Source organism: Carassius auratus, unplaced genomic scaffold (genome assembly GCF_003368295.1).
Source record: "Carassius auratus strain Wakin unplaced genomic scaffold, ASM336829v1 scaf_tig00214077, whole genome shotgun sequence".
NCBI lineage: Eukaryota > Metazoa > Chordata > Actinopteri > Cypriniformes > Cyprinidae > Carassius > Carassius auratus.
This window is the reverse complement of record NW_020527513.1, coordinates 674,893-698,052: the sequence shown is the minus strand read 5'-3', so window position 1 is coordinate 698,052 and position 23,160 is coordinate 674,893. Positions and strand designations below refer to the sequence as shown.

Below are 23,160 nucleotides of genomic sequence, written 5' to 3'. Positions count from 1 at the left end.
CTTCAAGCCAAATTTAATTGTACACTTTATCACTCACACTCTGTCTGTCGATTTTCTCCTACCTGTGTCCATCCAGACGAATATTGCCCACAAACTCATAAAGGTGTCTGTTGGGAGTCTCACATTCCATCCGTCCAGAGAGACGCATTAGACTGTCAATGTCCTTGATGTCTGCAGTGATCTGTAGACCCTGGGTAACACAGAAAACTCGATGTAATAAAATCCACACCGATAAACCAGGCAGAATTGTAAAGAATCACTAATAGCAGCAGTTATGATATGGGGGAAAAAAAAGAAGCAAAAAAAAAAAAAATCACCTGTCTGATCTTGAGATTTGTTTCTCCATCTAGATTTGATGTCTCAATGTAGCACATTCCTTGAGGTTCACTACAATAAACAGCACCATTATGAAAAAAATTGATATTTTAATACACCATGAAGATATATGGCTCCCCCAGTAGAATACTTTACAGTTTACTGAAAAATATAAGAAATACAGTAATATGAACTTATACTTTTCAAAAGTCTGGGATCAGTAAGGTTTTTTTAAACAATTATTTAGCAAAGACATTAAATTGATCAAAGTGACAGCAAAGACATTAATAATGTTACAAAATATTTATATTTAATAAATGCTATTAATTTGTGCTTTCTATTCAAAGAATCCTGAAAAAATATTTTTCATAAAGATATAAAGCAGCACAATTTTTTAATCTGTGATTTTAATAAATGTTTCTTGAGCAGCAAATGAGTTCTGAAAAAAATATTTCAAGAATAAAAAAAATTGTACTGACCCCAAATTTTTGAACAATAGTGTATCTTAAAAGAAATTAGCACAACTAAGCCACTTTAATAAAACATGAAAATCATGTAAAACAGCTAAAAATTTGTATCTAATGTATTTCAAGTTTCATACATAATAACTAAAGAAAGTTTGTTTACATCGAATAAAACCACAGCTAAATGAAGCCCCATAATCAAAGATGCCTTATTTCCAGAGCTACCTCAGTTTTCTATTAAAATTGTATTGCTATTATTTACTTCACTGAGGGAAGTCCACTGGGCAGCATATTTCCCCCAAACTGCATAAAACATTTTAGTACTTGGTCTAAAGATTTTAACACATCTCTCTAATGGCTCTCATTCTTCGTTTTGCACACACATTAGGAAACCTTCACTCAATGCATCTTTGTTTATGGCCATACATTCTGCTGTTTTTATTTTTAGTGACATCTTCCACATACAACAAAGGAAAGATGGAGCACACCAGACAAATGAACATTGAGTGTTAATGCTGAGAAGAGCAAAAGCAGGACAGCGAGCTCACAGGGCCAAAGCTGTTACACACCTCCCTACTTTAATAAATGATAGCGGGCGTGATCAGAAAAGATGGTCCTCATACTTAAAATAAAATATATTAGAAAAGTATGCTATGCTTTGGGTCTATATAAAACAGAAATGGATGTCAATACTCATTTCTTGTATTTAGTTGTCAAAAATGTAACAAATCCTCACCAAAACACCTGTTTATCTTGGAGTGAAAAAAAAACCTTCCCATAGATTCAGTATTGAACAATGTGATTTACTATAAAAGGTTTATTACAATACTGTACATTGTGTTAATGTGACTGCATGCAGAGTCTGAGCTCTTGCTAAAGCCATGCACTGTTCCAACAGCTTTGACATTCACAGTCACTCAATGGTTCTTTTCTCCAGCTGTGTTAGAGAAGCGCTTTGTTTTTCCTATGTGTACAAGCTTAAGCATCTTCAGAACAAAGCATAGGTCTGTAATACATGACTCTACGGTTATAAAGAAGGGCTTCATCAGTATTTTCTGCTGGGAGTTAAACAGAGTTGTCCTCTGAGAAATTTGTCCACTGTCAACCCATTTTTAGTTTTCGAATATAAAAATCTCATGACAAAAGGATGGTCCAACAATAGTGCAAGAGAGGTATTAATCAAACTGGTCCTTTTACTGCACAATTATCAGACATACTGTATAGTGTGGCTGAGCAATTTGTTGAACAAGATATATTCAGGATCATTATGCTGGTGATACAAAATAAAACCACTTTGAATAAAACATTGATTTAAATGTGATTTAAAAAAATGTATTTAGCCATTACGTTTCTGGAAAATTCGTTTCCATATTAGTTCTAAAATTAGTTTTAGTATTTAAGTATGAGCCTTTAGAATTTTTAATTCGATTTTAATGAATCACTGACAACTTCAATAGCAAAATGGTATTAGAATTCGTAAGTTCAATTAATTTCACTGAATCAGTTTCAAAGGCTATAAGATGTTAATCTTAATGTTTTAATAACGTAATTTTTGAATGCAGACAAAAAAATGTGTATCACCCAGCGATATCTATCAGATCACAGCTAAAAAAATGGCATAACCAAGACTAAACATAGGATGCAAAAACACAAATGGAGAGATCGAAATATTAAAGTAACAGATTTGCTCCACCTGTGTACCCCCTGCCCCCTTCCCAACTAGCCCGCATGCAAACCGGAGCTGTTCCTGACCTGGACGACAGAATGATGAGGTCGGCCGGGAGGTGATCTCCATTGGCTGCTCGGACTACCTCCCCTACCGACACCTTAATTACCCAGCAGCCCCCACGCAAGGAGAATGACACGAGTGAAGTCGGGAGAAGGTTGTTCATCACATGATGTGGGAGGGGAGGGTGAAAGGTGGAGATGAGAGGAGGGAAAGGACATAAGATGGGTAGAGGAGGAAGAGCACACACAACAAGGGAAGAGAGACACAAACGTTTAATCTTCACAGAGGAAAAAACACAATGCCCACTGCTCAAAATCCACCCAAGCCAGGCTAAACCAAGAGTAAAGTAAATGCTTTCAGAATTAATATTTGATGACAAATTATTGAAATCTATGGCTGACATAAGCATCTGTAACATCCCAGAACTTTGGGACAACTTAAAGCCTGGCTGACAAATGAATTTTGACAGTGAAGAGTCAATATTAATCAATAAGCAAACATCCACTAAAGGAAGTGTTGATTTTGACTTTATTTCTATTAAAAAATAACTCGCATACAAATTAAACTTGTGCCATTTATTCACCTCCTTTCATAAAACCCCTATAAGGTTTGGGCTTTGAACAAAAAAAGGCGAGTAAACTACGGCAGAATTTTAAATTTTGGGTGAACTAGTCATTTAATCCTTCATCCTTTGTGGATTCAGATAACATTTATATTACTACAACCACTAACCGATACTATTTGTAACGTCACTGCATTGATTTGGGGCCTTGTTTCAGGGTTATTTGTTATAAGCCCGTTAATCATCACTTCCTTTGGGTGTTGAGTGTGAGTCAGGGGCAAAAGGATGGACAAGTTCCCTTCTGATGACGTAGATTCGTCTACCTGGACGACAGCAGTATAACATCTGCTGGTATGAAATCTTTGCCATTAACTTTAACTATGTCTCCAACCACAACCTGTAAAACACAAACTAGTTATCAGTTCCAAAACTTTATAGCAAACTAGCAGCCACTGGCGAGAATAGAGAAATAACATCTGGCTGACATTGCCCAGAACTATAAATTTCATATTAAGAAAGTACTTCGATCCATAAGCCTTCTTTTGAGACTAGCATTTAAAATGAGGCCATTTAATCAAAAGTATTATCTGTGATATCCACAAATAAACAATTTCTCTTTTTGGATTTGCATTTGTAATCATCTTATTAGCCATAATCCAGTAGAAGCGGGAGAGGCTGCTTCATAGTTGCTATTTTGAATCAAAGTGATGAGCTACTTAAATATGCAGGAGTTGATATACTATTTATAAGTATTGAAAATTAATTATTCATACTGTACAATATTTGCTTTTGCTTTCACCTTATAATAATGGACTGTATGTTTCTGTCAGGGTAATTAATGCTACTCTCTACTAAAACATTGAAAAGCTGCTCTGTGTCAAGCTTTATTAAGATCTCTATGAAGACTGCATGTTAGCTGCGGCCTGGTAAACAACTCTATCTTTACCTAAAGGATTGAGTCGGGAATCAAAAAAAGAAAAAGAGCTGCGAGGGAAGTACCCTCTTAAGACAACACCAAAGTATCTGTTTCAACCCAAACCTAGTGGGCAACACCAGTGGGCATCTTTTATGCATACTCATTTCTCACTCCATTTCTAAGAGTATGTCAACTTATTTTCATGCTGGAACTTGCACAAAGTATGAGAAACAGCATCTGCTGCAGTACCTTCTCCCAGTGGACAATCTCCCAAGCGCCGTTCCTCAACACTACAAGAGAGAGAAAGATCACCGTAACAGAGAAGATCCATAGACTAATCCACAGAATACAGAATAATACCCCATGATATAAAAATGCAGATATATACACACATTTAAAGTTGACTGTCTGCTTCTTGAAAGAGAAAGTTATGAAAGTGACTAATTACTAAATGCTGACTCATCCTGTGCTTATGGCTGTGTCCAATTTTTTGGCAAATCTAATTTAGAAGGGTAGCATCTAACAAGTAAATCACAGCCAAAAGCTGAATGACAAAATTCATGAGAGTTATTTAAGTCCCACCTCATCTTTGTTTCAACAAAAATACTCCAAATCAGGGAAGAAAATCTAATCAGACAAATGTATTGGTTTTATAAAGACAAACAGTGAACAAACAAAAATCTTACCTTGTGTCTCTTTCTTGTTAACAACACTATCAGCATTGTGACGTTTCTGAAAAAAATAAAAAAAATAAAAATATTAATCAAATGAGCCAAATTAATTAGATGGATGTACTTTATTTTATGGGTTGTATTACTTTCTTTCAGATGTGCACTATAGAAGAATATTGACACACATATGCACACATTAATATCAGAAAAATATAAATACCGCATGCACACAAAATAATTAGAGAGAAAAATCCTTTTAGTAAATAAAATACAATTTCTTTATATATGTGAGTGATGTTTTACATGTTTAATGACCAATAAAACTGTGCTTAATCAGATGTTTGTCTATTGAAGTACTCTTCTCTGTCCCAGACTACAAGAGCGGTTTGATCTGCTCTTATCGAGAACCATTTTGAGTGAGAGTGATCTGAAAACACTGATTAGCCTCTAAAAGCTCTAAATCTAAACCCATCTCTAGTGCTCTCTGGTTGCCTAATTATCCTCCCGGTTAACAGTAAAATATGTTCAAAGCACTTTTGTTTTTCCGGGACGAATGGTTTATGTGCTGTTAGGCACAATGGACATTCATAAGACAGCATGAGAGAAACCTGAATAACTTAAAATGATGATACTATGCTAAGAGTGCCATGAGCACCAGTTAAATAAATCCATATTATATGTATAAAATAAAGCAGTTTATTTGTTTACAGACAAAATGAAAAAGTGAAAAGTGACAAAGTGACGTGACATATAGCCAAGTATGGTGACTCATACTCAGAATTAGTGCTCTGGGGCTTTCGGTACGGTGCACGTGTGTACCGAATGACCGAATGCAATATTTTGTGTGCGGAACAAAGGTACATTTTTGTGTTTGCAAACGAACATATTAAGTGGCGGAAGTCTCCGCGTTCAGCGCAAATCCCGCCCTGCAGCTGATTCTAATAAGGCCGGTGACACCCTGGCTGCGTGGCGTGAGCGTGGCTTTCTGCTGTGTGTCATTTGCGTGATGGCTGCTTCGCATTTTCTGTGTCTTTACACACCAGAATCGTGCCTGACGCGGCGCTGGCGTGCTGCTGCTACTTTAGGTGACATAGAGGCAGGCTGCCGACAGACCAGGATCTTGTCTTAACGACAATAATATCTATACTTCATGTTGAGCATAAATATAAAACCTACTGATAAAGGAAACCGTCAACAGTATTGATGGCAAAATAGACTATGTTTGATAGGTGCAATATGCCAGTGTGTCACCGGCCTAAGGTTTTCAAAAGGCATCACGTGACTGTGAACATCACTACAACTAGGAAAAAAAAACAATTGTAATTCAAACGCAGCTCCCGTCAGCATTTAAACAGACCTTTGCTTCCAATCGGTCCAACACAATAACGAAATCTGAGCAGGTCTAAAAACTGAAACTGCTGATGCTGCACTTTACACTTTGTAAAAGTTATATATTTTTTTAAATATGAGCAGGCCTACAAGCTGGGATTGGTAATGCTGCACTGTAATCATAGTTATTTATTTATATTTTTCATTATATTTTATTATATGATATTGGTTTGAGACTGAGAGTATTTTATTTAGTGGAGAACTTTGCAGCTGTATTTTATTTCTTATTCCTTTTTTATTTTATATATATTTTATTAAGAAGTATTTTAAAAAAAGTGTAAACAAATTGTTAAAAAAAGTTTATAGCAATAAACAGCCTGCAGTTTAATGTTTGCATTTCTTTCCCTTACTGTACCGAAAATGAACCGAACAGTGACTTTAAAACCGAGGTACGTACCGAACCGTGATTTTTGCATACCGTTACACCCCTAGTAAACACACACACATACACACACACACACATACACACACACACACTGTGAACACACACCCGGAGCAGGGGGCAGCCATTTATGCTGCAGTGCCTGGGGAGCAGTTGGGGGTTTGGTGCCTTGCTCAAGGGCACCTCAGTCGTGGTATTGACGGCCTGAGACTCAAACCCACAACCTTAGGGTTAGGAGTCAAACTCTCTAACCACTAAGCCACGACTTCCCCTTTTTTTTTTTTTTTACGTTCTCTAATGAAGTTTTATGTAATGTTGCTACTGACTATGTCCAAATGTAATGTTTAAATATACACAATTTATAAAAAATATTGCCTATAAACTTTGCATCATAATGGGAAGTCGTGGCCTAATAGAGAGTTGGACTCCCAATCAAAGGGTTGTGAGGTCGAGTCTCGGGCCAGCAGGAATTATAGGTGGGGGGAGTGCATGTACAGTTCTCTCTCCACCTTCAATACCATGACTTAGGTGTCCTTGAGCAAGGCATCGAACCCCCAACTGCTCCCCGGGCGTCGCAGCATAAATGGCTGCCCACTGCTCCGGGTGTGTGTTCACAGTGTGTGTGTGTGTGTTCACTGCTCTGTGTGTGTGCACCTTGGATGGGTTAAATGCAGAGCATGAATTCTGAGTATGGGTCACCATACTTGGCTGAATGTCACGTCACTTTCACTTTCATAAAAAAACAAAAATAACTGCAGGCTCCCATAACATGGAGGTTGCATCTCTCCAGCCTTTCTATATAGTCTTTTTCCTCCTCCCATTTCTCTCAAATTGATATTGGATTAAAATAACATTAAATATGACAAACAGACACATTCATATTACTGGAGACCTTATTGAGCGGCCCATGTCACATGACCTCTGCAGGAGAAAGAAAAAGTTAGACCGCTCTCAGATCCCATTTATCATCCAAATCTCTCTTTCTCCTCACTCTCTCCTATCTCCTTCCTTTTTCCTTCACCTCAACATAAAGCAGAGATCAGGCTCTGTGGAGGGAAGTAATGATTTGATTACGCATCTAATCTAAACGATGGCTTGCCTGCAGTGAACATGGGAGCAAGAGGAAGGATGATATTTAACAGTACAAAACGGCCCCAAAGGTAAGAGGAGACAGTTGTTTGGATTTGTGGTAAGATGCAGCACCAAATCCCAGATGGATTAGTGGAATACAGTGGGGTGCAGCTGATAAGCAGGCCAATATGTGGAGAGCACTGGCACATCACCTCTTTGTTAGACTCTGTCTTTGTTGGGTGCTGGATTATGACGAGTTATGGATTATACTGAGCCTGCTGGCTTCTTTTGAAACTTACACACACACACACACACACACACACTAGTGGTCGACCGATTTGTGTTTTTTGATACATCAGTTAAATGGAAAAAAAAAGAAAAAAGTAGTGTGAACATTCAGCAAAATATCTGCTTTGTGTTTGAAAGCCAGTAATTCAGGTTTGAAACAACATGAGCGTGAGTAAATTAATTAAATTAGCTCATTTTCTGGTGAACTTCCTTTAAATACAAAAACAAGCCATCAAAGTCTAACAAAGAAAAGCTAACACTGAGTAACAAGAGAAGCCTTTCTCTCACCTCATGGGACGCCTCTAAAATTTGAGTTGGTTTTTACTTGAAGGGAAAAAAAAAGCCTCCACTCACAGTATGACCGTAGAGACGCGAGTTTATACATATGACCTTCACATCCAGGGCTAGACTTGCCTTTCAGACCTGAATAACACATCAGAAACCCATATAAAGTGCTGAGCCGGTCATTCTGACCACAGCATCCAGTGTGATGTGATCGGATGGCTGTCCAGAGGGAGCCGAGAGATCAGGCTCTGATTTCAGGGTCACAGCACTATGGTGGATCCATTTGGGCTGGCGGTTTTATCTCACTGTTCACTCCTCTATGTAAATTTCTATGTAAAAAGGTCTTGGAATTCATTTACATGGCAAATAAGATGAGATTCAGGTCAGGAAAAAGAGTGTCGGCTAATGGGAGTGAGATGCATTCTGCCGTGTACACGATCACCAGAGAGTGAGATTGAATTATCAGGAAGAGTAAAAGAGGTAAACGTGAACGCAGTCTAAAAACTGACTCAGATAATATAACAGCTGTGAAGGGCAAGAGAGGATAAAACCTACAGCAAACACGAATGCACTGCAAGAGAGTTCTCTCTCATTAATCACTCATTAAAAACCATCCCAACTGCCAATGATAAAAGAGTTAACTGAAAAATGCGAGTGATCTGCACAAAGTTCACATGCATTTAACTCTATAGTGTTGTCACGATACAAAAATCATGACTGCGATACGATAACGGACTAAAATATCTTGAAACTACTACTGAACAAAGCTAACTTTGCTTCCATTGCTCCTGTAAATAAAACTTGGTTCTCGTGAGACTTACTTTTTCTCACCTACATCATCCGATGTAACGTCACTCTTACATGTACGCACATACCAGTTAGCAGAAGCTAAAAAGCTAAAACCTCTGAATGGCATTAACTCGTGAAAGATCTGAATTCGTGATTGCATGCTGTCTGACAGAGGCGCGAGTACCGCACAAGCTCTTTTTCAAGGTTTATTGTACTTAACTAATTTTTTTTAAATCAAGTTTGCTTTTGCTCATTCATGCATGTTTCTTATCCACTTTTAAACTGCTTACGTTTTTAGCAGTCCTGTGTTGCACAGATATATAAAGTTTGGCACGGCCAGTGTTCATGCAGGGAATGAAAGCAGAACGCTGCATGCACACGGTCCTGCTCAGAAAATACGGCTCTATATAAAATACATTCTTAAAGTACCAGTACTAGTAAAATGCGGAATCAGGGTTTTGCAATACCTCTTTAGCACGATATACCATGCAACACTTATTTACTCTGTAAGCTACTAGAACAGATCACATATAGAAATGAATGCTCTCACCAGGTCTTCTATAACCTCCTTCACTGCTGCCACCAATAGGATGAAGAGTAACGGCACCAGCGTTGTCCACCGCCCTGTCGGTGACACATCAGGGATTTGCTGAAGAGAAAAAATATAGAAAAATAACAGAAGAGCAACATCAAACCAAGAACATCCAAACGTTACACAAATCTTGTCATCTAAAGGGCATGAATAAAAATACAAATTAATTAAAAGTCCAGCAGAGCATTTAAACATATGACCTCATGAAAAACACTCAGGGGGGTTGATAAACTGCTTTCGTTTTGTTTCCAAGCAATCATAACACAGCCTGAAGGTCTAGATCCCTGGTGGTGTTAGGATTTATCACCAGGAGGTCAAGAAAGCAACCTAAGGGAATGGCAATAACCATCAGAAAGTCAGCAGCAGTGACTCTGATGGATGTTTAGAAGTCGCCATGTGACATATCTGTCTACTGTGCTGAAGAGATCAGCTTAGACTAGCATAAATTTCCAAACTGGTTCAGGCTGGTTAGGTGCCGCTCCAGGTAGCGAAAGGGCCCTCAAGCTTATATGTAATTCACATTTACATTTAATATTTTATCCAAAGCGACTTCCAAATGAGAACAATAGAAGCAGTCAGGTCAACAAGAGAACAACAACAGTATAAAAGTGCCATGACAAGTCTCAGTGAGTCTAGTACAGAACGAATAGCCAGTGCTGGCGAAAAAGATGAGAAATTCACACCACTACTACTTGATTAAACTTCTAAAATTTCTCTCCTGATTCTGGCAAAACTCACAGAGCTTACATAATATCATGAAGTGGCTCGTCTTTGGAACGTGCCCCATCAGATAAAGTGTCAGAGCTGTGACAGGTTCAGACAGAGGCCAACAATGCAAAGACATACAATAGGAAACCCGAAACGGATTCCTTTTAACCTGATGCCAACACTTTCCCTTCTGTGTTACGTTTCACTTAAACAGGAGAGTATGCTCACAACCAAACCACAGTGGCATAGAAAACCAGAGCAGTCGATCAGAGGAACCTGGCTGTCAGCATCAAAACGTCTTGTTCACTATGACATCATATCCAGAGGCAGCACTCTGTTAGTGTGATGGAAGTGATATAAAAATCAGATGGTCACCTTGGCCCCCTTGATGCCTTAGCAAACCCAACCCTCCCGTTTTTCTCGTTCACAACATGACTGTGCATTTCTAGGTCACCTCATTGACGGTGGTGTAATGAAGATACACAGAACCTGTGCGTCGAAGCCACTTTACTCTCTCTGTTCTACTCTCCTGTAACACAGTTTCTCTTCATCTACCTTTCTCCCAGTCATCGATTGAGCTACATTAAAACAGAGGCGCTAATTGAATGTGCGGTGCATCCACAGGGTCACGCCGGGTTGCTCGGTGGTGGAGTAATTGTACCTTCTGTCTCTAAAAGAACAGCATGTTTATAACATCGGAAACCCTTGGTGACGGCAGCGTCTGGTAATTACACAGAAGCAGTGCAACCAAAATCTGTTTAAGGTTCAAAAGCAATATAAACAGTTCACAACTGTTCAAAAGTTTGGGGTCAATAAGATTTTTTAAATGTTTTTTGAAGAAGCTTCTTATGCTCACAAAAGGCAGCATTTATTTGATCATAAACAGTAAAAATTGAAATATTGCAGAATATTTTTATTTATTTGAATTGACTACTATTTTAACAATTTTTTTTCTAAATGTAATTTATTTCTGTAATGGCAAAGCTGAATTTTTAACAACCATAACACCAGTCTTCAGTGTCACATGATCCTTCAGAAATCAATCTAATATGCGGATTTGCTGCTCAAAAAACATTTCTTATTATTATTATTAATGCTGAAAACCGTTGTGCTGCTTAACATTTTTTGGGGAAACGGATACATGTTCACCACCACATTTGATTAATTTAATGCATCCTTTAAGAATAAGAAGTATTAAATTATTTCAAAAGACTCAAAACATTTGAAACTTCAGTACTCAAAGAGGGAATATGCTGACCTTGTGGAACAAAGTATCGTTTGTGTTTTCATACTTATGTAATACTGAGGTTTTCACACTTGGTTTGAATGACTTGTCTGAGTTTGATTCCACCCTACTCTGCTATCAGTCCTATCTACTTAAGAAACCTGGTATCGAGGTTCAGGGAATCCGCAGACAGATGTTTATCTGTGACCGTGAGAGCTGACAGTCCTAATCTCTTTAGCTTGTCATCAGTATTCCTGCCCTGGGGGAGGAAGGTTAGACACTGACACTGAAGACACTAACGTCTTACCTGCAGAAGTGCGATGAACAAGAAAAAGGAATTTGCTGCTCTTCTGAACTGAGAGTACAGGAACCGAGGCAGGAAGGTGAGGAAATTGTACTTTGCAGTGCTGCAGAGAAAAGAGGACCAGAAGTCAGAAATGTGGTTACATCAAGAATGACCACAATATAAATCCACCTGACATCATCTGCAAACTGGTCTGACTAAGTTTATCATCCATTTGTTTCTAAGTTTTCAAATGTTAGTTGGTCACTATAATAAAAAGTGATATTGAGAACCAGGAAGCATAACCATGATCACCAGCATGAATCAAACTTCCTCTCTCTTGCCACATTCAGTTCAAAGCCCCAGTGTCAGGCTCAGTGCCAGCCTGAGACTCAAGCACAAATGCACAGAGTGAGTGATGGAGAGAGGCAGTTAATGACCATAAAGAACAGCTATGTTTCAGGAAGAGAGAGAGACTGGGCTGCAAAGAGCTCTGAGTTTGAGTGAACTACGGTAGGAGCTTGCCAGAGCCTCCATCTCTCAAGACTGCCGACTGATTTACGCTCACATTAGGCCAAAGACAGCGAGGCCACTTCAGACTGAGATAAACGTCCCACCTGCCTCTTTATCCACCCACTTACCAAAAGAACAGCCAACCAAAAAAAACAAAAAACATTTATATCAGAATAGATTAATCTAGATTAAAATGGCTCATTCGAATTCTGCCGACGGCATTCAGAATATGTGTGTTACCCAAATAAAATTGACAAACAGTAAGTATTTGAGAAGGGGTTTATCAAGCTAGATGGTGCATAAGAAAAGGGGCTAATCTCCTGTTTCCAAAATGCACCACAAAGTGCTTGAAAAAGCTGTAAACTATTTACACAATGTTTAAGTTTTTTTCAAGTTTAAAGGTGTCAAGGTACAGATATATATATATCTATCAAAAAATATATCTGGTGTCTGAATAATTTTTGGTTTGACAGTTAAAACTAAGCAATTCAGTCAAGAGCAGTAAGTGATTTTCATTTTTTTTTGGATTAACATTACAGCAGCCAGTCGCTAAATTAGGCGCGGTCACTTTAAGAGACGATGAACGCATCCAATATAATACACATACCATTTTTTCCTCAACTGTTTACTTTCACTTAAGAAATAACTGACAGTTTTTTCGAGCATACTTTTATGTATGTATTTGTCGGCACAAGAGCAAAAATAAGGCTAAGGCTTAAAAAGACGTGAAAAAGATAAGCTTTCGTGACGATGCGCAGCAGTGGCCTGTCAACTGTCCTGATTATCTTTTTAGGCTGGCCTCAGCCAGTCGGTTATATAAAATATCAAGGTGAAAGTCATCATAGCTTGCTTAGTATAGACCCAGCTCCCAACACAACTTTGAGAATAGATTAACGGCGATATTTTTTTTTATCGCCCGATAAGAGTCTCGCGTTAACGCAGGACGTTAACGGCGATAACGGCCCACCACTAATTATAATATTATATAATAAATATACCAATACAATATTCACAGCTATCAAAAAAGCTTTTTAATCAGAATACATTCAAAAAAATCATTAAAGGAGCTATGTGGAGGTTTTTACTGAAAAAAATCTTTAAGATAGAGTTTTAATTTGTACATGTATGAGCCAACCATGATGTAAAAAAAAGAATGTCACCTCGACTGTCCACCACAGCTGCCTCTATCAGCCTGTAGGCTCAATTGTGTGTGGAGGAGTCGGGACCGAATTGGCGCGAAAATTCACTAAATGTGACGTCACGCGCGTTCTCGTCTACTTGGGCTTACAACCGTATGGCACGCCAGCCATTATAGTAAGCAGCGGCAATAGTGTTTTCAGATGGACTCTGTGGATGGAAAGGAGCGACCAGCCTCCGGCAGAACAATTCAGACACCCACGGACACTCCTCGTAAGTAAAAAAACAAAAACAAAAAACGTATCTAGTGTGGCAAAAAGAGAGAGCGACCGGCGTCAGTGGTTCCTGCGGCAACCCTGGTTGATGTGGTCATGCTCGTACGAGCGTGCACACTGAGAACGAGCATGAGACTGGCTGCAGTTCCTCTAACGGTTAGAAATTTCAGAACCTACACAATGCTCCTTTAATGACTAATGACTCATGTTAAAGTAAAATAAACTACAATATGTGCAATACAATGCACCACCCTGGAGAGACTGAGACAATCTGTGAAGGTTTTAACATGGAAAGTGATACGAGTCCTCTCACTGTCTCGATGTTTCACTGATCCAGTCTTCACAGAGATCCTTATCAAACCACGGCACACAGTAGCACAGCAATTATCAGCACAGAAAGTTCTGTCAGGAGCCTGTCGTTCTCACTTTTCTCCACTTTTGCTTGACTAGTTTTCAGCTTTTGTTCAGTGTAGGAGCGTGAGGTAGCTAACTGCAGCTAGCAGCTGCTCTTACGGTTCTTCAGATAAAGAAATGCATTTCCACGTTGCGAGTAAGAGTGAAATATGACATCTCCATCTGGCCTCATACTTATCTAGCACACATATTTTGACCTTTTTCCTAAATCTACAATAAAATGGGTACAAAAAAAAAATATCTCGGGGACAAATATAATAATAATAAAAAAACAACCACTAGCAGCAATCACAAATAACATTCTACCTTCATAGTAACATGCAAGCATCCACTCAAAACACCTTAGCAACTGCATAGCAATGGTACAGAGTTTTACTAAGTTTTGGACCATTAAGCACCATTCAAGTTTTCCAGTTTTAGAGCTATAGTTACATTTATAAAATGAATCATTATATTTCTTTAGAAATTTCTTTATTTAACATGGTTGGTAATGTAAAGCTCATTTAACAAGAATAATAAGTATTTTGATGGATGTTGCAAACACCACATGATGTGCTTTCTCATGGCGGTGCAGAGAGAGCTGACCTGCGTCTCTCCTTCCATTTCCTCTACACGACCCCAGAAACCAGATCTAGGTCTGCTTCTAGACCTCAGCTGGCTGCTTAACCCACACGCTCCACTCGTTTAGCACTACTTAGAGTCATCATGCTTTTAAACAAACATGTATCGCACACGAGGGCTTCGGGACGCTGGCTCATCAGGCAGTCAGTCACTGGGGTGACTAGTGTAAATGCTCATCAAAATGAACCTCAGGGTTCAGCCACGTACTGTTAATAATTTTAATGGAGAGACGGTTGTGGCATTGTTGGTGGTGGAATATTTACAAATGCATCAACAGCTGTTTTGTCTTCCGAAGGCACACAGTGTGAAGAGCAAACATGCTTTTTTTTGTTTTTTTGGTGTTAGGATATGTTAATAATATTTGTTTGCCTCAGGTGTAAATTTGTGTAATTTATTTTAACTTAGCATGCGCACTATTCCCAACTCTGCAATGTTGGGTTTGTTCAGATAAAGCAAATGTCAGTATTTTGTTCAAGTGATCCCTCTTCCTTGTAGACTGGTTTGCTAGTTCTGATTGTACAGTACAACGGCAATGCTATGGGTAGTTCGGTATCATCTCTGATAGGAAAGATCTACTGAGGGTAACAACTTGAAGTTGACCTACCGTTCATTTCAGCAACACAATGGACTATGTATATTAAAGGTGTACTAATCAATATTTGAAAAACACTTTGATGCTTTCAGTGTTGGACTGAGTCCTGAAACGTACTCGCTGCCAATCAGCAGTAAGGGGCGTGTCTAGTAACGATAGGGAGAAGAGAGTGCTCAGTGAGTGCACAGGATGGGTATTAGCAGATCGACTACAGTCATTTAAAAAAAAGGAATATTTTGGAGGAACAAAACATTAAAAAGAAGGTCAGGCAATAGGAAGGACCTTAATCTAACACACACAGCTCTCAAAACACTCCATTATATAGTATTTGGCAATAAAGAAGTTAAATGTACCATATAGACATTATTTATCATGCATGACACAAATCATGGTCACTTATGAAAACTACAGTCAATGTTGGTGACCTGTTTTGGCAGCTTAATGGCACAACCACAAGCACATGAACATACAGTACAACTGATGTTTACATAACACAACAGAAAAAAAATCCTTTCAAAATTAAATGTAGAGTTAATAACAGTGGGGGTTATTTTGAATTGTAATAATATTTCAGAAATGTACTGCTGTTTTTACTGTATTTTTTACTGTTTTTACTGTGTTTTTACTGTATTTTAATACATTTAATATTCCAGAAGCAAGGCTACAGAGAAATAGGTGTTCACAGTTGCAGTCGGTATTAACCATAATGGCATGACCTGATAAATGACAAATGTCAACTAAGGCAGTATGTGGAGGTTATCCCATTTACATACAGATATCTATAGAGTAGCAAAACGAGTGGGGAATTCTCATACAAAACTAAATAAATCGATTTTTGAACGTGACTGAAACCCATTACAGCTAAAGCCTGTTTTTTTCTCATGGCAGTTCACGTCTTAAAATATAAACATATAAAAGCAAGCACTCCCAGACTCTCAGACTGTAGGAATGCAAACATTAAACTAAAAGCACAGTCCAGACTTGAGACAGCATGTTGTTCCTCCCTGAATTAATCAGAGGACGGCATTATTAGTGAGTAATTATGCTCCTGTCAGACTGCAGTGGCGGTTATGATCACTAGATGGAACTATCAAATAGATGCTTTTGGGTTTCAGTACTGAAGATCTGCAGTCTGAGTGACATGACACCTGGATGAATGCTCTCTCACTGCAGGGTGGAAGAAAAACCACCAAGAATCACATCAGATTCAATTCACAAACAATACTAAAATGTGTGTCGGTTAAAATCAGTTCAGTTCCCTGATCTTTTTAGGTTGAGTAAATAATTACACAAAAATCCTCCTTAAAGGTAATTCAGAGTGTGATTGAGCAGATATCAGATATTAACTGTATATTAACACCTTCTCTCTGCCTGCCATACATCACTATGAGTCCACGTGTAACTTGGACACAGTGAGACTTTGTGGCAACTGGAACACAGCAACACTTTTTCAAAACCATTTTCATCTATTCATGCAGTACAGTCTGCTCAACAGATTTGTGTTTTAACAGTTTCACTTTTGTTTTTGTGACTTTAGACATGAGTTCTGTTCTGAATCCATCTGAATTGCTGCCTGAGCTACAGTTTGAAAAGTTTGAGGACCGTAAGATTTTTTAAATGCTTTTAAAAAGAAGTGTCTTATGCACACCAAGGCTGCATTTATTTGATAAAACAGCAAAACTGTGAAATAATATTACAATTCAAAATAACTGTTCTCCATTTAAATATATTTTAGGATGCAATTTATTGTTGTGAAGGCAAAGCCGAATCAGCAGCCATAACACCAGTGTCAGTGTCTTACATTCACATGATTTTTCAGAAATCATTCTATTATGCTGATTTGAAGCACAAGAAACATGTTAAAAATAGTTATGCTGCTTAATATTTTAATGAAAACCATGATACATTATTTTTTCAGGATTCTTTAAATGATAATAAAAAGAAAAGAAAAAAAAACTAATCAAAAGAACAGCATGTATTTGAAACCGATTAATTTTTTTTGTAATTCTGTAAAGTTCATAATAAATAAATCAATTCATTGCACTCTTGCTAAATAAAAGTATTAATCATGAGTAGAGCTGCAACAACGCGTCGACGTCATCGATTACGTCGACTACAAAAATACGTCGACGTGCGTGAAATGCGTCGAAGCGTCACACTGTTTGTTTACATCTCGCGTAATGGCATACTGGGAATGGAGAAAGTTGCATTCTATCACAAAAACAGAGACCATTGTTATCAAAAGTATGTGAATACTTTAAACACAGGACAAATAAAATGGCCCTTTGTTCCCTTTGTAAAACCGATATGGTGAACCACGGCAGCACAACTTCGATGCGCGAGCACCTCAGAGGAAAACATCTTGGCGCTCTCCGGTGTTATGGTTTAAATGGTTACCGTGTGATCTGGTGACCAACTTCCTGGTTCAGGTCTGATATTCTTGCACTTGCGGCATTCTGAAAAGTTGAGATGTTTTTAACTCTATGCGGTGCGGACGCACCTTGAAAAAACGAGCGCGTTGCGAGCTCGCTTCCATTATGAGCGCGCTTATCGCGCGTGCCTACATTTGGAAATAACGAACTTGAGCGCGCAATAGATGTGATATGTGAACGGCCCCTTAAAAGACAGCACGCCGCGAGACAACAGTCACAAACCACCGAGCCACCCCGAATCAGCTCCAGATCTCTGGAAACCATGCTAAAGCATAGCAGAACCCTGACTACATTTTATATGGTTTGTGATGCTAAAGAACATTTCATGACGTCTCAGACAACTGTAAATTTATGGCTACTGTGGTTTAATTATAAATGCTATCATAAGCTCATATTTAACATAGTAAAATAATTTTCTTTGCCTCTTATTTATTTTATACTGTAAAAACTTCAACCACATAAGTTGAAAATGAATAAAGGTTGAAATATTATATTAGAAGTTGTACTTATATTTTTTTTGGGTAAAGTTTTATCAATAAATCTCAGTTTTAAATATGTTTTTGTAATCAGTATTTCGCCTGCTTTATCCACCATCTTGGAGTTCATCATCGCTGTGGCCATCATGAAAGTCTGTTCAGCTCTTGTTTGATATTTACTCAATACAAAAAGCACAGGACACGTACCTGACATGATTACTGCAGAACTTGGTAAACTGGGGCTGATTGATAAAAATGAGTCTGGAAACTTCTTGGTCGGCTAGAGAAGTCTTTTCTGATGTGTCTTCTGTCTTTTCATAACCTGAGACAAGAAAAAAAGGGAGAGACAGGGAGGAATAAAGCCAAATGCAATATAAAGCAATAAAAGCATGCAAAAAGAGATCATTTCAATATTATGAAATATCAGCTTTTGCTTTATAAAAGCAACAGCTATCTATAACATACAGATCAGATCTCCCAGCCACTGAAAACAAATGGCCTTTAATAAGATTAGATTAATGATCATCTTTAACAAGTGTCAGACACCGAGGAGCTAAAGACTTGACCTATAACCACTAGAAGCTTTTCTGCAGCATACAGTCAGTAGCTTAGCCCCCAAACACTCAAATTAAAGAAAAACTATTCAATACTCTACAAATAACCAATGTATAACTAAATCAAAAATCTATCTTATTAAATAATAATAATAATAATAATAATAAAAAAACACATAAATCTTGTAAATCTAAATGTTAATATATATATCCTGTTCCCTAGAGTTCAGATCTCCAGGTAGATTAAGTCATTATTTGAGCTGGTGACAGTCAGTGGAAAAAGAAATGTGAGATATTACAGGCACACTGAGCCCAAGGGAACAGATGAGGGAAAGCAGGAGATCTCAAAAAGATTCACCTGCAGGCACACACACACACACACACACACACACACACAGTCTATTACAGGCCACGCTTTAACTGGCTTAAGGTAATACAGTTTGCAACAACCATACAACTTAGAAACTTCCAACAAATACTTATTCACATTAAATTAGTCCAATTAATCCAAATTAATTAACCATGACTGAAAAAAGTTGATTGTCCAACAATTTGAAAAATTCTAATAAAAATGGTGGTCAAATAAATACAGCTATCAATCCAAACCAAAAGTGAAAATTTCAAATCATTATTGTTTAAATCATCACTATCGTCATTTATGGGTGAACTATTCCTTTACAAAAAAGAAAAAGAAAAGAAGAAACAGAAACACCCTTATCCCTGCTTGTTTTATCAGAACAATCTGGGCAAGGTGAGAGTGCACGCTGTAAAATGATCATCAGTGAAGGGCGTGCTGGTGAAACATAACTTGACAACAGACATGTTTCACCTAAACAGAACAGACTAATTGTTGAAGAAGATTAACAACATCCTACCTGAAGGGAGTTTCCCTTTACAAAGCTGGTTTACCGGTTCCTCGTATTTAACATTTGCACTAACACAACAAGGCCAAAGCTGTGAGACTGAATGCTTCACCTTCTGAACATTTCTGTGGCATACTAAACAAAGAGGTCAAGGCTAAAAGCTTGAACATATTTTTAAAGGTTTTTTTGTGTGAGCAAGCAAAAAATAAATGAATAAATAGCGAAAAAGGAAGTAAGATCTAGACACTATAGAGGTTAAACATAACCTCAATGCTGGAAGTGATGAGGACACTGAGGAAGTGAGACCTGCAAGTGTAGCTGTATGTGAGATAGAGGGTGGGTTTACTTCACTAGACTTTGGAGAGGAAACTGAGGATTTTTTTTCTGTAATCTTTTGGTTTACATTTTGTTTTCAGTTGATATGTGAACTAAACTTTACTAAACTTTTTTAATGCAAGCTTACCATCCGATAATCAAATATGTGTGTAGCTATTTTTATATGAAAATCCCAGCTTTCAAATTCTGATAACGTGATCACTAAATCAAACAATATACTATTATATAAACCAGTATAAATACATAAAACATACACAGAGTCACATATATAAAAAAGTAAATGAAACCTTCTCCCTTGTGCATGCAAGCTTAAGAATAAGATCCAGCTTGAGTGCATCTAGATCCACACAATGCCCTTCTCAGTGAAATGACTCTCCATGTGTAAACACAACAGCCCCATTCATGACCGAGCTCGATAAATAATTTATAGTTGCACTGATAAATAATGCAGATGGCACATGGTGAATTGGCTACACTCATCTGAGGAACACTGTTATTAAAACAACAGCAGGAAGCAATAGGAGAATGAGAAAACCAAAAGATTAAACATTTAAAACTGAGCACCTATCAGAAAATGATGCGCTGTCAGTGCCCCCCTTTACTTTGGACTTCTTGATTCAATTAAAATCAAATGACCATAAAACTCTGTTGTTAGGCCTAAATCCAATTTACTAGCCTGAGGATGCAGAACCCAAAACCATGAATGCACTGTTTGTTTTTAACAGCCGGAAGTGTGACATGAGCACATATTCATCGTCAATGAGCAATTCAACGAATTTGGGGAGTTAACCTCTGTTTCTTTAAAGGCAAAAAATTGCTAAATTTTTTGAGCATGCTGGCTCAATCAGTGGTATGAGTCACAGGAACCATGGAATACAAGAGGAGTGTTCGAAAGAAAAATGTTTGCAAGTTCATGTTGAAAATTCTTCACATTTATCTTTAAGTAACTGTCAGAGTCTGAGCCGCTATCTTCTGATTTAAAGATTTTCTGAGATGTTGTCTTGCAAACACAAGTGTGTTGTTGTGTGCAGCCATCTGCAGTGATGCAGTGCACCCAATGACACGTTACAGGAAGTAAGCATACACAAAAAGACACGACAAGACAAAACAAACAAGTTTTTCAGGAACAAATATACCCACTCCACTAGATAACATCAATTCTGCTTTATAATGGAATGCTGAGTGGTATATCCAAAAATCGTAAAAAAAAAAATATATATATATATATATTATATACATATATACATACACACACATAAAAATGCATATCATCATTTCTTAATTTTAAACCAAACTTATATTGGGATTTAAGACCTTTGACCTTTGTCTGAGCTCTAAACCGAAATCTGCAGTGACTGATCGGCTCAACGGCGCAGCCCTCATTGCTGCACAGACAACAGGTGAAGCAGGCACCACAGAAATAAATAAACAGTCATGCAGACTCCATGCTTTTGGGGGTTACTACCGAGCCGCAACCCCATACCCCCCCCCCCCCCCCCCTTCGTGAAGCCAACAAGGAAGTGACTAAAACTTCAATTCATCGACTGGCCGTTTGAGGCTGGCTACAAAAGGGAGTCCATCCCATACACTCCCCATGTTAAAATTTCCAACTTTATAGCAGAAAAAAACATGTTTACAGCCTTGTGCAAAAAATGATTTTGGTCTATATAGCTAATTTTGCCGTTCATGACAACTGTGAGGGGAGTGAATTTTTTTTATAACTGCCGTCAGCAACCAGCTCACACCTTTTTGCTCATTTTCGATTTTCCAGAAGTGACGTGTGGTGACCCGCTGCCAAGATGGCGATGGCCCACTCTGCACACTTTGAGCTTCAGAAACGCTCTACAGGATTCTACGGATGACGTCACGGACAATACGTCCATGTTTTTATACAGTCTATGGTTACTACACATTTACCCAGCTTATTAGAGACATGCAAGACTCAGATGATATGAAAACATTCATCCTCATGCTTTAGTGCATCCTTTGTTGCTCTGCGATTCTGAGTCAACTGATATGTCATATTTCCAACCATGAGAATGAATAAAAAAATAAATAAAAAAAAACACTGATAGGAAGACAAGGAGAGAAAAATCACAGACATGAATCATTCATCTAAGAGCCATGATTCACAATATGTGTAATGACGTGCTGAGGGCAGCAGCTGATGGGGGAGGCTGTAGTGATCAAGGCCAAGGGTTTTCAATTAAGCAAGATTTAAGGGATTATTAACACAATTCTGTTTGCTCTTTAGGGCTGAAAGAGTCTGGCTCAAACTGGAGGGATTTCCCTGCTGAGACAGAGGGCGTAGTACAGTGGGCAGTGGGGCGGAAAGGATGGAGAGCTGAGGAGATACATGACATACAGCAGCAGAGACGAAAACGTGAAAAGAGGAATCCCGAATGGCACGGACACACGTGTGGTATGAGTCAGGAGGCTAACGGGTGACCAGAGGCTCAGATCTCAATGCTCTCTCACATTTGGAGTTTGATGTTACAGAGTTAAATGAGAAGGGAGGTCCAAGACTAAGAAAATGCCAGAAGTTGGCACATTTTGGTCAAACTGTCATGAAAAATAAATTAAATGAAAATTGTGTTTTTAAGATCTTTTTTTTCTTGACATATTGCTACCAGCAATACCCTAGCGGAAACTTGAATTCTCATATAACAAACACAGCTTCCAGATATTGCAGTTTACTTAGGAAACAACTGTCCTGCATCTTGAATAACAAACTGAAGACGGAGATTTGATAAGAAGCTTTCAAAGGCTCTTTGCCAGTAAGTTTGTGCACTCCTAGTATTGAGGGTCAACACACTAGAAATTAGATAAAAAGGAAACACATCTGCTTACATCAATATCCACAAGCTCCAGCACAACTCTGAATGGCTCTGAAGAACCTTTGACACACCGAGCACTTAAATCTCAGTGTAGTGCTAGGATTTGACTGCATAACCAGTGTTATTTTAAGTAATACTAAAGCTACAACAACAACAAAAAAATTCTCCCAAATTAAAATAAAGCTGTAATAAAATCTAAATTTGATAACAAAAAAAAACTAAATATATTTAGAAATTAAATTAAAATTAACTGAAATAAAAAGCTGAAATATTAAAATTACTAAAACAAACAAAAATAAATCTAAATAGAAAATAGCTAGATTAAAAAATAAAAAAAATAAAAAACGCAAAAGCAAATATTACAACAAATTAAAATAAACTGAAAATATAAGAAGCCCATTCAAAATTAATAAATACTATAATAGCATTTAAATATTAGTA

The 23,160-nt window shown here is 37.9% G+C and overlaps 1 protein-coding gene across 6 annotated transcripts in view; it reads right to left on the bottom strand.

The window, feature by feature from the left end:
- LOC113091123 (probable phospholipid-transporting ATPase IA) overlaps positions 1-23,160 on the bottom strand; it is a 112,327-nt gene that overhangs the window by 73,564 nt on the left and 15,603 nt on the right. For 3 of the 6 annotated variants that reach the window (XM_026256558.1, XM_026256560.1, XM_026256562.1), the window contains exons 2-9: positions 18,337-18,451; positions 11,694-11,793; positions 9,412-9,510; positions 4,673-4,718; positions 4,236-4,276; positions 3,394-3,467; positions 318-387; positions 63-190 (exon numbers count right to left, since the gene is read on the bottom strand). In XM_026256558.1, coding sequence (XP_026112343.1) covers positions 63-190; positions 318-387; positions 3,394-3,467; positions 4,236-4,276; positions 4,673-4,718; positions 9,412-9,510; positions 11,694-11,793; positions 18,337-18,451 — 673 coding nt within the window. Of the gene's footprint in view, positions 1-62; positions 191-317; positions 388-2,531; positions 2,606-3,393; positions 3,468-4,235; positions 4,277-4,672; positions 4,719-9,411; positions 9,511-11,693; positions 11,794-18,336; positions 18,452-23,160 lie in introns of all 6 variants that reach the window. The other 3 variants (XM_026256557.1, XM_026256561.1, XM_026256559.1) reach the window with 1 other exon arrangement.